The sequence below is a fragment of the Prunus dulcis genome, chromosome 1 (genome assembly GCF_902201215.1).
Source record: "Prunus dulcis chromosome 1, ALMONDv2, whole genome shotgun sequence".
NCBI classification, from domain to species: Eukaryota; Viridiplantae; Streptophyta; class Magnoliopsida; order Rosales; family Rosaceae; genus Prunus; species Prunus dulcis.
The window spans coordinates 22,371,578-22,386,390 of NC_047650.1; the positions used below are offsets into that span (position 1 = coordinate 22,371,578).

The 14,813-nt window shown below is 39.4% G+C and overlaps 3 protein-coding genes across 3 annotated transcripts; 2 read left to right on the top strand and 1 right to left on the bottom strand.

The window, feature by feature from the left end:
* The first annotated feature begins 193 nt into the window (after positions 1-193).
* LOC117616584 (zinc finger BED domain-containing protein RICESLEEPER 2-like) lies at positions 194-1,126 on the top strand. Its single transcript, XM_034345947.1, has one exon. It carries the CDS (start codon positions 194-196, stop codon positions 1,124-1,126), a length of 933 nt encoding a protein of 310 aa, XP_034201838.1.
* A 7,737-nt stretch (positions 1,127-8,863) lies between these two features.
* On the top strand, positions 8,864-12,187 carry LOC117638631 (protein DETOXIFICATION 29). The gene is made up of 7 exons (XM_034373728.1): positions 8,864-9,322; positions 9,434-9,975; positions 10,641-10,727; positions 11,000-11,056; positions 11,137-11,494; positions 11,594-11,680; positions 11,798-12,187. Exons 1-7 carry the CDS (start codon positions 8,957-8,959, stop codon positions 11,888-11,890), a joined length of 1,590 nt encoding a protein of 529 aa, XP_034229619.1. The 5' UTR covers positions 8,864-8,956; the 3' UTR covers positions 11,891-12,187.
* Positions 12,188-12,991: 804 nt separating this feature from the next.
* On the bottom strand, positions 12,992-13,776 carry LOC117615176 (60S ribosomal protein L27a-3). The gene has a single exon (XM_034344202.1). The coding sequence runs from the start codon at positions 13,599-13,601 to the stop codon at positions 13,161-13,163; it is 441 nt and encodes a 146-aa protein (XP_034200093.1). The 5' UTR covers positions 13,602-13,776; the 3' UTR covers positions 12,992-13,160.
* Positions 13,777-14,813: the final 1,037 nt, after the last annotated feature.

A 14,813-nucleotide genomic window follows, 5' to 3' on the forward strand; every position in this document is an offset into this window, starting at 1 on the left:
ACACTTCATAGATGGTGATTGGAACTTGCACAAAAGAATCTTGAACTTTTGTGTCATTTCCAATCACAAGGGGAACTCAATTGGTAAACTCCATGAGTCATGTTTGTTTGATTGGGATATGAAGAAGATATTAACCATCACGGCCGATAATGCTTCTTCAAACACAAAGGCTATAGATTATTTGAAGTCGAAAATGGGCCATTGGGGAAACGGTAGTCTTCTACTAGAGGGAAAGTATATGCACATTAGGTGTTGTGCTCATATTGTGAATTTAATAGTTCGTGATGGGTTGAAGAAGTTGGAAAAAAGCATATTGTGTATAAGAAATGCGGTGAAGTATGTAAGATCTTCTCCCAAAAGGTTAGAAGACTTTAAGAGTTGCGTTAAGAAAGAGCAAATTGAATGCAAAGGGCTTGTGGTGTTGGATGTGCCAACAAGGTGGAATTCCACATATATGATGTTGGAAGCCTCCTTAAAGTTTGAAAAGGCCTTTTGGAGAATGGGAGAAGATGATGAAGGTCCATATATTTCTTGGTTTGGTGAAGATGAACCGGATGTCGAAGATGGGGGGGTTATGTCTCATTACCCTAGAAAGAGGGAAGGGCCACCAACTAATGAGGATTGGAACAATGCTTGTACCTTTGTGAATTTTTTAAAGGTATTTTATGATGCTACATTGAAGATGAGTGTCACTTTGCATCCCGCTTCCCACACCACATTTCATGACTTGATTGCAATGGAAGAAGAAATTGAGGATTTGTTGATGGAAGAGGAGGAAATATTAAGTGAAACCCAAACCTCCAAGGTTTTGAAGGACATGGCACTTAACATGAAGATGAAGTTTAAAAAGTATTGGGGTGACCTTGATAAATTGAACCAAATTTTGATGGTTGCTCTTGTTCTTGACCCTCGATACAAATTGGGGAACTTAGAGTTTATCTTGAAAAGTCGGTTTGAGAATGCGGAAGATGCGGTTAAGAAGAAGAATGAGATCAAAGAGATTTTAAAGAAGCTTTATGAAGAGTACGTCATGCCACCACCACCACCACCACCACCACCATCTACTCAAAGTAGTAGTTATTCTAGTGATACTACTACAATGAATACAAGTAGTAGCCTAAACTGAGGGGGAAAGAAATGAAGGCAAATGACTGAAAATTGGAGAAAAGAGACTCGAGCAAATGATGTTGTGGTATTGGAGCATGAGATTGATAGGTACATCACCAACCTTATTGAAGATGTGGTTGACGAATTTGATGTTTTGAAGTGGTGGAAATTGAATGGGGTTAAGTATCCGGGGTTGGCACTTATTGCAAAGGATGTGCTTGCCATCCCGGTATCAACGGTGGCTTCGGAATCATGCTTTAGCACGGGTGGTCGGGTAATTAATTCATTTCATGCTTCTTTGACTCCTAAGATTGTGGAGGCCTTAATTTGCTCTCAAAATTGGTTAAGGTCGGATGACATATCCTCTTTACAATATGAGCCAACAATTCAAGAGATGGAGTTCTATGAATCGATTAAATTAGGTATGTCTTTGTAATTTTATGTGCTTTATTAATGTATTATATAATATGTATGTTTGACTAATATTTTAATGGGTTTATGTTTTTTTTATGTAGATATTATGAGTTCATCTACACCTAGCACCATAGCTCCAGCTACTTTTCAATGTTAGGAGGAATTTAATGAAGTTTGATTGAATTTGGGTTGTAATGTATATTTGGACTGAATTTGGCTAGTAATTTATTTTGGAACTTATTTTGTTGAAGTTTGATTGAATTTGGCTAGTAATTTATTTTGGAACTTATTTTGTTGAAGTTTGATTGAATTTGGGTTGTAATTTATATGTTGAAGTTGGATTGAATTTGGATTGTATTTTTGTTGAAGATGGATTCATTTTGATGTGTTGAAAGCTTGATGGAACCTCAAATTGGGGGTATGTTAGCATATAAATACATTTTGGGCAGGTTTGTTAAATATATATATATTTTTTAAAAGGGGAACCGGAGGAACCGAACCGGAACCAGATAGGTCCGGATTTTTGTATGACTGTTGAGCAAAATCGGTCCAAACCGAATTGATCAGCACTTTTGGATCAGGTTCCATTTTTTCCCAAAAATCGGTCCAAACCGAACCGTGCCCACCCCTAGTCAATATATCGCGATATTATCCATAATATTTCGATATAAACTTTCAAAAATTAAACGCTAAAAACTCACTCACGCTCGCACACAGTGGGGTTCGAACCCCTCTCCAATTCGAAATCAGAAGCCACCTAACCACCATGCTGGTCATAACTTTGTGATTATAAACTATGGAATCTAGTATATATAATACTTGCGAGCTATTTTTCAAAATAGAAATTAACATACTTGCTTATTGTTTTATATTGTTGATCAGTTACTTAATTACTTAATATAATTTATTTATTTTCTATTTAATCCATTTAATGTTATTGATTATTTTATTATTACATTATAAGTACTTACATTACTAAATTCTCCAAATTGTTGCTTAATTACTTAAATCTCTATAATCATTTTCATTATTTACTATTTAATTCTTCCTTGGATAAATTTATTTATGTTCTTAGTTAATTTTCAATCTTCACTATTATTTTTTAAGCATGGTAAAGTGCCTAATTTTCATGAAAAACCAAATTGGTTTACATCTTTAATTAGTTTTCAATTTTTGATAAACAATAAATATAAGAATGCGTACCATGTCCAGTTAATAACGTGAAATAAATTGTTGCTTAATCACTTAAATCTCTATAATTATTTTCTTTATTTCCTATTTAATTCTTCCTTAGATAAATTTATTTATGTTCTTAGTTAATTTTCAATCTTCACTATTATTTTTTAAGCATGGTAGAGTGCCTAATTTTCACGACAAATCAAGTTGTTTACATTTTTAATTATTTTTCAATTTTTGATAAAATAATAAATATAACAATGTGTACCATGTCCAGTGAATAACGTAAAATAAGGTTACTCATGTATCTTATCATGCAATTTATAAAGTGTAAAATATTTTACTAAAAAATGATAAATAAATTACTAAGGGATGTTTACTTCTCTTTCATTAATTACTCCAAATTTTCTAAGTCACAGAGTTTGTCAGCTTGCAATATAATCAACTTAAATCACTCAAACCCACTATGCAATGCATTTCCTTCCAATTTTTTGCTTCAAAATAATAGATGATTGACTAAATAAACTTCTTCTAAAGTTTCATTAAAAATTTCCATGTGTTTATCACAATTTCCGTGGTTTTTATCCAATTTTTATCGATATCGATATTTCTATCGCTATTTCCGTATTTTTGAACTACCGTTATTTCCATAACTATCGACATTTAAGACATTGTTTTATACCATGTAAAACAAAGTCAGTAGTTAAGAAACTAAATAGTGAGTTATCAAGATTGTACAAAGACGTTTAAATTAAGAACTTGTTGTATCTGCTGTATCTGAAGGCAGTCACACGCGGTTGATACTAGCTATTGGGTTGATAAGGGCCATATGTAGGAGGGCTGGGGGTGAAGTGATACGGCTGATGTATTCCAGAATGCGGCATTGCACCATTTGCATAATTGTTGGCATGCATACCAAACTGCCCAGGGTGTCCCCAATTAGCACCAATTCCATATTGGTTGGCCGCAGCCATACCAAACTGCCAAATTGGCATACCAAACTGCCCAGGGTGTCTATAATTCTCATGCTGCGAAGTTGGCAAACTTGTATGCTGATGAAAGTAGTCAGGAGTGGAAGTTGGCATTCGATATGGTGTAGCAGCTGATCCTGATGTCCGTTGGAATTTATTTGGATGTTGTTGTTGTTGCTGTTGTTGTTGATGTTGTTGTTGCTGTTGATGCAGTTGATCCCATGTGCGCTTTTGTTGTTCAACCTCGGAGGCAAGAGGATTTTTCTGCTCTTGTTGTTCAACCTTGGAGGCAGGAGGATTTTTCTGCTCTTGTTGCTCAACATTGGAGGGAAGAGATTTCTTCTGCTCTTGTTGTTCAATCTTGGAGGCTGGAGAATTTTTCTGCTCTTGTTGCTCAACATTGGAGGGAAGAGATTTCTTCTGCTCTTGTTGTTCAATCTTGGAGGCTGGAGAATTTTTCTGCTCTTGTTGCTCAACATTGGAGGGAAGAGATTTCTTCTGCTCTTGTTGTTCAATCTTGGAGGCTGGAGAATTTTTCTGCTCTTGTTGCTCAACATTGGAGGGAAGAGATTTCTTCTGCTCTTGTTGTTCAATCTTGGAGGCTGGAGAATTTTTATGCTCTTGTTGCTCAACATTGGAGGGAAGAGATTTCTTCTGCTCCTGTTGCTCAACATTGGAGTGAAGAGATTTCTTCTGCTCTTGTTGCCCAACTTTGCAAGCAAGAGATGTTGCTGAACGTCTTCTTCGATCCTCCTTTATTTTCTCAAGCACTGCTATTTGTATTTCAATGTTCCCGGATGGGTATTCAGACTCGAGCTTGCAATCTTTGATGCACTGAATCACAGCTCTTAAATCAGCAATATCATTATCTAAAACCTTATCCTTTTTATCTAGTGAGTTCTTTCTCTTGCAAATTCTACACCTCCAGTTCTTTCTGTTCTCCACATACTTCTCTAAGAGTGGTCCTGGGGGGAAAATGTCAATGAACTTGAAGGTGCAAATCAACCTTACAGCCTCAAGCAGTTTCCTCCTTTCAATAAGATTCATAATAAAATGTGCTGGGATCTTATTTGCAAACTTGAGTTTCTGACATAATTCTCGAGTCTGTTTATCCTGAGAAATTCTCCCAAGAAGCGGTGCAATATCATCTCTAGTAAAGGTAGAAAACAACCCATATGTAGCAATAAACTGCAAAAAACCCAAACGTTCCAATGAATTTTGAGTAAAAGCTCCCATTTTTGCTTTCCACTGGATTGCTAGCTTTTCCGCATCGTCCTTCACATGAAGTCCAACATGCAGTGAGACACCCATTAGCTGCTCCAACAGGTTAATGTAACTCAACATGACAGTTTCTTTAGAAGGAACATCTCCGTCTCCCCAGTATTGAGCAAAAGAATTCTGCATCACATCCAACACAAAGTTTGCTGGGTCCAATGACGTCTGAAGAGCAGCCAAAGTTTCATTCTGTATTAAATGATTCCCTCTCGCAAGCTCATGTAGAAACCCCTGCAAAGTCCTTGCATCTGTGGTAGCAGTTAGTTGAAGATTCGGAGAAGAAACAGCTGCTGCATTTTTGGCCAGTGAAGATTCTGGTTTCTCAGGGGAACAAATGATGATGGCAGATGCATTTTCTGTGCTACCAAGAGCCTGGGGTAATTCAGTTGCCTGTTCATTCTCAGCAACTATAGCAATAAGACTTTGAAGCTCCTTCTCATCATAAGAAGACGTGATTTCATAAGTAGTAACAAGCCTCAAAAAACCCAAAATCTCCAACCAATTCTCTGTTGCCACCGTCATTTTAGCCTTCCAGTCATCCGCCAACTTAATTGCTTCTTCTCTCACATGAGGATTAATTTGCGGTGAGACTTTATTTAAAGCCTCTAACAAAAGAATACAACTCCTCCTAATAACTCCCAAATCAAAATCACATTCCCTGTTGCCTAGAGTCGAATTTGAGGGGTAAAACCCTTGCATTGCATCCAAAACCAATTTTGCTTGGTCCAATGAGGCCTCAAGAACAGCTGAGATTTCACTACCCACTAAAGCAACTCTCTTCAACTGCTCATTCACGAACAACTGCAAGCCTCTACCATCCCTATTGATGCTGGATTGATTACTTGCAGAAGAAGGAACAAAGGCATTGTTGGAAGGGATATGTTCCAGTTGCTCAATCTTCACTTGAGAATGAAGGGTATTAGTTTTCTCTTTCGATTTCAGGTTTCGGTAGTATTCTTCAGTGGATTTGTTTATCGAATCAAATTCTTTCTGCTTCAGTTCAAGCTCTTTGGCCTGGTCTTCAAGTTGCCTCTCATTCGATTTCAGGTTTTGGGTCTGTTCTTCACTGCATTTGTTTATCGAATCAAATTCTTTCTGCTTGAGTTCAAGCTCTTTGGCCTGGTCTTCAAGTTGCCTCTCTTTCAATATCAGGTTTTGGGTGTGCTCTTCAGTGGATTTTTTGATCGAATGAACTTCTTTCTGCTTCAATGCAAGCTCTTTGGCCTGGTCTTGAAGTTTACACTCTTTCATTTGAAGTCCCTTAGACATTTTATCCAAGTGCTTCTCGCCATCTCGTATCGATTTTTGGAGTTGATCCAAGTTCTTTTCCTTCAACTTAACCTCATTGAGGCGTTCACTGACCCTCTTGTCAATCAATTCAAGTTCCCTCGCTTCGAATTGAAGCTTACAAGACCGCTCCTCCATTGATTTCTTAAGCAAACCAAAATCTCTCTCTTTCAAATCTATTTCCCCAATCATTTTCTCTTTGGATTCAAGTGTATTAGAGCACTCCACTAACGATTTCTGAATCAACCTAAGTTTCTCCTCTTTCAATATCAACTCCTTGCACATTCCTCAATCGATCTTTTCGTTGCTTCAATTAGCTCTTGTTTCAAATCAAACTCTTTCTTGTGCTTCTCAATCGACCCAAGAATCTCATTCAATTGCCTATTTTTCAACCCAATGTACGCAACGTACTTGTTCAATGCTTCTTGAAACCCCTTCACTTCCCCCTCCTTAGACTCGGCCAAATTCGACTTCTCTTCCACGATTTTCTCAACCCAATTCAATTTCTTCGCCCTCTCTTTAACACGCTTGTCAATCGAATAAAACTCCATCTCCTTCTCTCTGACATACTTCTCAACTTCCATCAACAGCTTCTCCTGAACAAGAAGCTCATCGATGTGTTCTTCAATCAATGACATAAGCGAATGCAAGTTGATCTTACTAAGGCCGCGCAACTCGCCGGCCTTCGGCTCCATCTCGGAGCGAAAGTTCCAATCTTTGGGTTCAGATTTGGTCTCTCGGACTCCGATATCCTCCTCCCGGGCCTCGAGTTCTCGGAAGCGGGCCTCTAGCGAGTTCCGAGTGGACTCAAAGTGGTCCTCAAGGTCCTTCCACTGCACAGTAAAGGTGACGAAGGAATTAGCTTGCGCATGTACGCTATCGTACGCCTTGGCCAGGCTCCTCTGCTTCAACTCGAACTCTTGCAAATCCGACTCTATCTTCTCCATTGAATTCTCTGGATTTTATAGCGCACGCGAACAAACGGAAACCTCCTGTAGTTTTGTTTCCTTAAGGAAAGAGGAAAGAGGAAAGAGGAAAGAGGAAAGAGGAGTGTTTTAATGAGCCGGCCCACAAACATACGTTGGGCTCAAATTGAGGGTTCCGGCTCAGCCCATTAATAGTCCATTGTGGATGATGGTCTAATAAACTGCTGGTTTAGCATTGGTATCGAATTTGGCCTCTGATTTGATTTATATGATATGACGTTGATGGTCAACTCAACTCAACTCAACCACCATTCTTGAGAAAGAAATATCAACAGCGATGATATTATTATTATGGGTTGACTGGTAGCCAAATTAAACTTAATTTCCAAAACCATCCAAATTAAAAAAAGAAAGAAAGAAAACTTTTGAATCTTTTCTCCTTGCCTTATTATTATTGTCTATTTACCAATAAATATATTATATTAATACAAATTATATATTTGATGTTGCTGCTGCAGCCTGCCTGCAGGCACATTATATTTTAATGAATTTCTTAAGCATCTGGTCTAGTACACGTAGATGATGAGATGCTCCAAAATTCCAAATTTAATTACAGTGCATGCACAATAGCTAGTGTGGAGAATATGATTCTCTCTTGAGGTCCTAAATCTAATTATCTCGAGCCTATTCTCTATTCTGGAGAATATTTATTTTCCTTATGAAATAAATAATACAGTAATGTGCTTACATTCCCTAGGAAAAAAGGAATCCAACACAATCAATGATCATATTTTCACGACAAAGACTTCCCTGAGGCAATGGGAATAGCAAAATAACTCTACCACGACACGACACGCATGATAATATTTTCACGTAATATATCATTATTGGCTTGATTTTATCCAAAACCATGCAGCTATACTCAGTTGGAACTTGGAAGGCTATATAATATATATCCAAAAAATATATAAGATGGGGTTTTTGGGGGTGGCATATACATACAACGTGGAGAGAAGAGCAAGCACCACGATCTCATGAAATTACAATTTTCATGCATATATATTTATGTCACTCATCATCTTCTTGTTCTTGGACGTATATATATTCCCTATGAAAATAAAAATAAAATTTGTTAGTAAAGCCAAGATTGGCGTAGATTTCAATACTTGTATGTTGCTGCTGCTGCATGTGGTCGGGTAATGAATAATATGATCAGCTAAATTCATCCATTCCAATTTTACTAAAGATCCACGCCACACAGACAGCAACCCATTGGTTTTTCTCTTGAGGCAAACAGCAAACTATTCGTCTCAGTCTGCCAAAGTTTATCTCCCCAAAAGATTTTGGTCGGCTATATATATTTTTATACATATATACAGAAAACTTTGACTAGAGAAAAAATAAATGTGTCTTTTTCTCACTGAACATAAATAAAGGAAGACTGTAAGGTACACCAAACAAAGTCTCCATATATAATCACAACCTCCTCTCACACCTAAGTCAAGGACGAGGGATAACTTAGTTAGGGCCATACTCATAATCACAACCTCCTCACACGGTCTAAGTAAATTAATTAATAATATAATTAATCAATAAAACTCCAAAACGGACCGCTGAGCATATATGAGCCACTTGATGCAAATTCCATGCAGTTGGGTTCCACCGCCGTTCCACAAGTCCCCTTTTTATTTTCTCGCCACCAAAGAATTTAACCAAACACACAACGCACAACACACACCACAATAAAACTCTCTCTCTCTCTCTCTCTCTCTCTCTCTCTCTTCCGAGTTTTCCTCATCTATGGAGGATAAGAAGCAGCCACTTCTGTCGCCGAGAGACGAGTTTGGTGATGCTGATCGTGATCAGCTACATGACCAACTAGAGTCCTTCCCTGCAACCGCACACCCTTCTTTCATTTCCAACGCCTCCTTCACTCCCGATGCCGACGACATCCCTCCCATCCTCAGCTTCCGCGATTTCTTCCGCGAGTTCTACAAAGAAACGAAGAAGCTGTGGTACCTCGCTGGCCCCGCAATCTTCACCTCCCTCTGCCAGTACTCCCTCGGTGCCATCACCCAAGTCTTCGCCGGCCAGGTCGGTACCTTAGAGCTCGCCGCCGTCTCCATTGAAAACTCCGTCATCGCCGGGTTCTCCTTCGGCGTAATGGTACGTAACCCTCCCTTTATACTAACTCACTGTCAGTTTGTCACTGACCAAATGAGAAATACTATTAAAGCCGCAGTTTCTGATATAAAATTAAAATTTGAATAATTTAAGCTTGGAATGGGGAGTGCGCTGGAGACGCTGTGCGGGCAAGCGTTCGGGGCTGGACAGCTGGACATGTTAGGGATATACATGCAGAGGTCATGGGTGATCCTGAACACGACGGGCGTGCTCTTATGCTTTCTATACATCTTCGCCCAACAGCTGCTCCGGCTGATAGGGCAGACCGCCGAGATATCTAAGGCGGCGGGAGTGTTCGCCATCTGGATGATACCGCAGCTGTTCGCGTACGCCATGAATTTCCCGATAGCGAAGTTCCTGCAGGCGCAGAGCAAGATCATGGTGATGGCGGCCATAGCCGCGGTGGCTCTGGTTCTGCACACGGTGTTCAGCTGGCTGTTGATGCTGAAGCTGGGGTGGGCCCTGGTGGGTGGGGCCGTGGTGCTGAACGTGTCTTGGTGGTTCATCGTGTTGGCACAGTTGATTTACATCTTCTCAGGGACTTGTGGTCGAGCCTGGGTTGGGTTCTCGTGGAAGGCCTTTCAGAATCTTTGGAGTTTTGTGAAGCTGTCTCTCGCATCTGCAATCATGCTCTGGTAACTTAACGCCACTTTCACCGCTTTTTATTTATTTATTAATTTTAACATAATTAAATAACTTTTTCTTTTTATTTTCTTTATCAGCATAAAACACATGAAACATCTAGTAAAGTAACCGAAAAATTCCCCATTTCGACAAAAAAAAAAAAAAGAATAGTAACCGAAAGGGAAAATAAAAACAAGTTATAATTAACTGTACGTTGCTTGTCCTGCGTGTAATTCCCTAAAAACAACAAATTTACATTGTCAATCCACAATCACGATAGCAAAGCCGTGTCTGGAAAAACCTTTTTACTTACCCAACAAGAACAAACAAAAAGAGAGCTGCGCCTGGGTTTTTATGTTAATTTTCTACATGGGTCCCATGTCCACGTCAGATATTTAATTTTGACTTTTTTTCTTGATCCGCTACATTGCATACTTTGAATTTATTATGCCCTTTGCTTTGCCTGTCGGTATCAACAACGAGTTGCCTCAAGCTACAGAATTCTCCGACCTACCTCCACTCCCATCTCCTGAGACAATTAATGTTTAATGATTTGTGTAAAGTTTTTACTCTTAGATCTGTTGCTGTTTAGTGTTTGTGTTGGGGTTATATTCATAAATTAATAGATCAAAACCACATGAGTATGAATATAACAAGTTGATTTGATTTGGTGCAGTTTGGAAGTGTGGTATTTTATGGCACTAATTCTATTTGCGGGGTATCTAAAGAACGCAGAAGTTTCCGTGGATGGCCTGTCCATATGGTCAGTGCTTCTTTCTTCGTCCGGCCCCATTTCTTTATTAAGAAATCGTATCCATGGAAATATGATGGAATGGAACCACCAACAATAAGTCCCAATTAATTAGGGTCCACATTATATATTTGCGGGGCATATGAAGAAAAGTCGACCAACTCTTTTTGGCTTTTTAGACTTCTGGTGCCACGACATGAATTGACTCACGCATACATGATTGAGCCACATGTCAATTATTATTTATATTATCATTATTTTCTTGTGGTATATTTGCTTTGCAGCATGAACATATTGGGATGGACGGTGATGATTGCTATGGGCATGAACGCAGCGATCAGGTCAGTGGCAAAGCCTTACAAATACATACCTAAGTCCCTAAACTTCACAACCACTTGAAATCAATTACTTTTGTGTCTAGTGTGAGAGTTTCAAATGAACTAGGAGCAGCTCACCCAAGAACAGCAAAGTTCTCATTAGTGGTGGCCGTAGTGACTTCTTTTTTCATTGGCGTTCTCCTCTCGCTCATCCTCATCATCTTCAAAGACAAGTACCCCGCCTTGTTTTCCAGCGACTCGGAGGTTAAGGCCCTCGTGAAGCAGCTCACACCATTGCTAGCAACCTGCATTGTCATAAACAACATCCAGCCTGTTCTCTCTGGGGTTGCCATTGGAGCTGGATGGCAAGCTGCAGTGGCTTATGTGAACGTAGCTTGTTACTACGTAATTGGGGTTCCCTTGGGCCTAATTATGGGTTACAAGCTTGACTGGGGTGTTAAGGTGAGTTCTTAATAAGCCCTCTTCCAGCTTTCGATCTAGTATTTCATAGTTATTAGTCAATTGGCCAAATATAATTATACACTTCATTTCCATTTTCAGGGCATTTGGATTGGGATGCTGATGGGGACAGTCCTTCAGACGTGCGTCCTATTCGTGATGATTTATAAAACCAACTGGAACAAGGAGGTAAGGGCCTTTCAATTTACAGATCTTCAACGTAGTGAACAAGACTTTGTGTCGTATTTTCTAACCTGTCAATGATAATACACTGTAAACTGAGACGTAATCTGTCATGAAACGCAGGCTTCCATAGCTGAAGATAGGATAAGGAAATGGGGAGGGCATATAGATACAGATGACAAACAGAACAACGGTGGAAACAAAGTAGAAATTTGAACCTCGAGATTAAACAGAGTGCAGAGGTTGGCAAAATTTAATTTAGGACAGTCATATCCAGAAATATGGCTCCACCGGAATGCCATTTTCATTTCAGTGCAAGGATCAATCTTCTGCAACAATTGGCAGCTTAGTCCTTCACTGGAGATTTTGAGTTATAATAAATTTGAGTACCGGATCGGCCTGACCTATGTGGATTGGCCGGAAGATCAGTGGCAGGGGAAGAGATGATAGTGTAATTGCAATATGATAATGACATTCATAGTTGAATTCATTCATATATGATCCTTTTTGGAGCTTATTCCCATTTTCGTTGCTAAAGAAAACACAGATAAAGAAGGAAATGAAACCATCGACGACCCATATAAAAAAGCAGCATATAGAAACTGCTTCTGAAACGCCATATGAAATATGGTTTTAAAAAACAACATACAAACAGCAGACGCACCTGTCCCCAAAATTTAACATGGTTCATCAGCACACACCCAAAAAACCTTGCCAAAATCCACCTAATAAAGAAGGCAGCACACTACTCCTCTAGAACCCCTTCAACCAATTTGTAACCAATACAATGTCATATACATGTAAAGCCTAAGAAAATTCACAAATGCAATTACAAATGCAGATTAAGACCATCCAATAAATGATTGAACTGCTAGCAAGTTCGATTTGACTTCACTCTCGCTTTAGAAACCCTTAAACAAATTAATAAATATTACCAAACACATGAAAATTGCAATAGCAAGCACAGGTTAAGAACATCCACTAACCACAACAATGGTGGAATTGATCAGAAGTTGGAAGAAATTTACCAAAACTTGCACATAGCCACAACCCCAGAAGCACTCAAGTCTAACTAAGTGTATATATGACTAGCAATAAAGTTGGGGATGTTCAACACCACAGGCATATAAACGAAACGAATCGCACATTTGCAAATACCTTGATCCATGAGATCGATACAAAATCCAAATATTCACCACAAGATAAACAGATTTTAGCTCAGTGCGACCAATGCCACATTATGCTTTTCACATCATATAATCACAACACACAAAAATGTATTAAGCAACGCGAACACAATCATATCAAAAGCATATATGAAGCAAAGCCCATTCATCTGAAAACAAGCATTAATTAAATATCCGCTAGATAAACTTTCAAAATATAACATAAATGTAGCCCAAGAGTCTAAACCAGAATTTAAAAGCAAAAAAACAGCAACTGAATCCAAAACCCTAACGGACAAAAATCCAAAATCAACCCAAACCTAAGCTGTGAGCACAACAGCACCACCAGCTTCCTTGATCTTCTTCTCAGCTGTCTTGGAGATGAGCTTGGCCTTGACCACAACGGGCTGGTTCTGCGGCAAAGCGCCCTTTCCCAGGACCTTGAAGAAGCCGTACTGGGTGACGTCGATCAACGGCGCGCTGTCCTTGGTGGCCTTATCCTTGGCCTCCTGGGGGAGGAGAGACCAGAGCTTGTCGACGTTGACGATGGGGCAGTAGAACTTGTTGCGGAGCTTGTGGAAGTAGCGCATACCAACTTTACCAAAATACCCCGGATGGTACTTGTCGAAGAGGATGCGGTGGTGGTGCATGCCTCCGGCATTACCGCGACCTCCAGGATGCTTGCGGTGCTTGCCGATACGACCATGCCCGGCGCTGACGTGGCCTCTCTTCTTGCGGTTCTTCTTGAATCGGGTCGTCATTTCTCTCTCTCTCTCTCTCTCTCTCTCTCTCTCTGCGCCTCTCTCTCGCTCACCTAGGGTTTCGGCGGCTTACAGAAGATTGACTTAAGCTGGGATTTGGGATATTTATTTGGTGGAAATGTGTTGGGTTTACGCTTTTGCCCTAAGGATTTGGGGGTTGGGCCGTTCAAATAAGGATAAATGTGGTAATTGAGTTGCGGATGAGGCTCTGGACTCTGGGCTGAGTTAGGGTTTCCTTGTTTTCCAGCCATATCAATCCGCACTCGTCCTCTAGCCCAATCGTCCAATTCACTGGGTTTATATATCGTGACCCGTTTGACAGTGTTTAGGGTTTTTATTTTGTATATTTCCAGATCAAGATAATGGGTTATTTACTCAAATAGTCCTCAAACTTATATCCGAGTTGTATTTTGGTCCCTCAACTAAATTATTAGTTCAAATGGTCTACCAACTCTTTATTATTCAGTGAATTGGTCTACCATTACATTTTTCTGTGAATTTTAGTTATGCGAACTGCACGTGAGGAGAATAGGAAGGGTAAATACGACTTTTTTTATAGTGGAGTTTTCGTTTCCCTTTTTCTTCTTCCTTCCCTATACAACCAAATAACATCAACGCGAGAGAGATGACAACAATGACGACTTCATTCATACATGACTTCTCCGACTTCAATGGCCAAGGTGGTGGCACGAGTTGAGCTCCGCGATAGGTTTGAATGGTGGAGCTAGCTTGTTGCACCGCTAAATCATAAGAAATGGGAGCAGAGGATTGAGGGAGAAGGTACATGGGTGTCTTGATCAATTTATGGTATTGGATTTCTCTTGTTGGAGTTGCAAAAATGGAAAAATAAAAAAAAGTTGTTTCACTTTTGTTGCTCTGTAGGATAGACGTGGGATGAGATGAAGGGGATATTTCTTGTTTTTATTTATCACTTGATTTTTTATCTATTCTTCATTAAGAAAATGAAGAAATTTATGTTTTCTCCATGATGAGAGAAAAGAAGAAGGCAGAGCCACCCCCACCACCAGCCCCAGCCCACACCCCTTGTCCACCCCTTATGCATTCTCCCTCTATCTCTGTTTTAATTAATTAATTAATATTTTAGTATAAATTGATAATTTTAACCCTCAAATTAATGGCAATATTAATAGAGTGTAACGATATGACCAATGCACCGATTAATAAAAAGTTGATGGACCATTTGAACGAATA

Bases quoted from the DNA above. Each gene is read 5' to 3' on its own strand.
- LOC117616584 (XM_034345947.1), top strand. From the start codon at position 194: ATGGGCCATTGGGGAAACGGTAGTCTTCTACTAGAGGGAAAGTATATG.
- LOC117615176 (XM_034344202.1), bottom strand. From the start codon at position 13,601: ATGACGACCCGATTCAAGAAGAACCGCAAGAAGAGAGGCCACGTCAGC.
- LOC117638631 (XM_034373728.1), top strand. From the start codon at position 8,957: ATGGAGGATAAGAAGCAGCCACTTCTGTCGCCGAGAGACGAGTTTGGT. The intron at 11,057-11,136 runs GTCAGTGGCAAA...TTTTGTGTCTAG, and splicing joins GGCATGAACGCAGCGATCAG to TGTGAGAGTTTCAAATGAAC. The intron at 11,681-11,797 runs GTAAGGGCCTTT...CATGAAACGCAG, and splicing joins AAACCAACTGGAACAAGGAG to GCTTCCATAGCTGAAGATAG.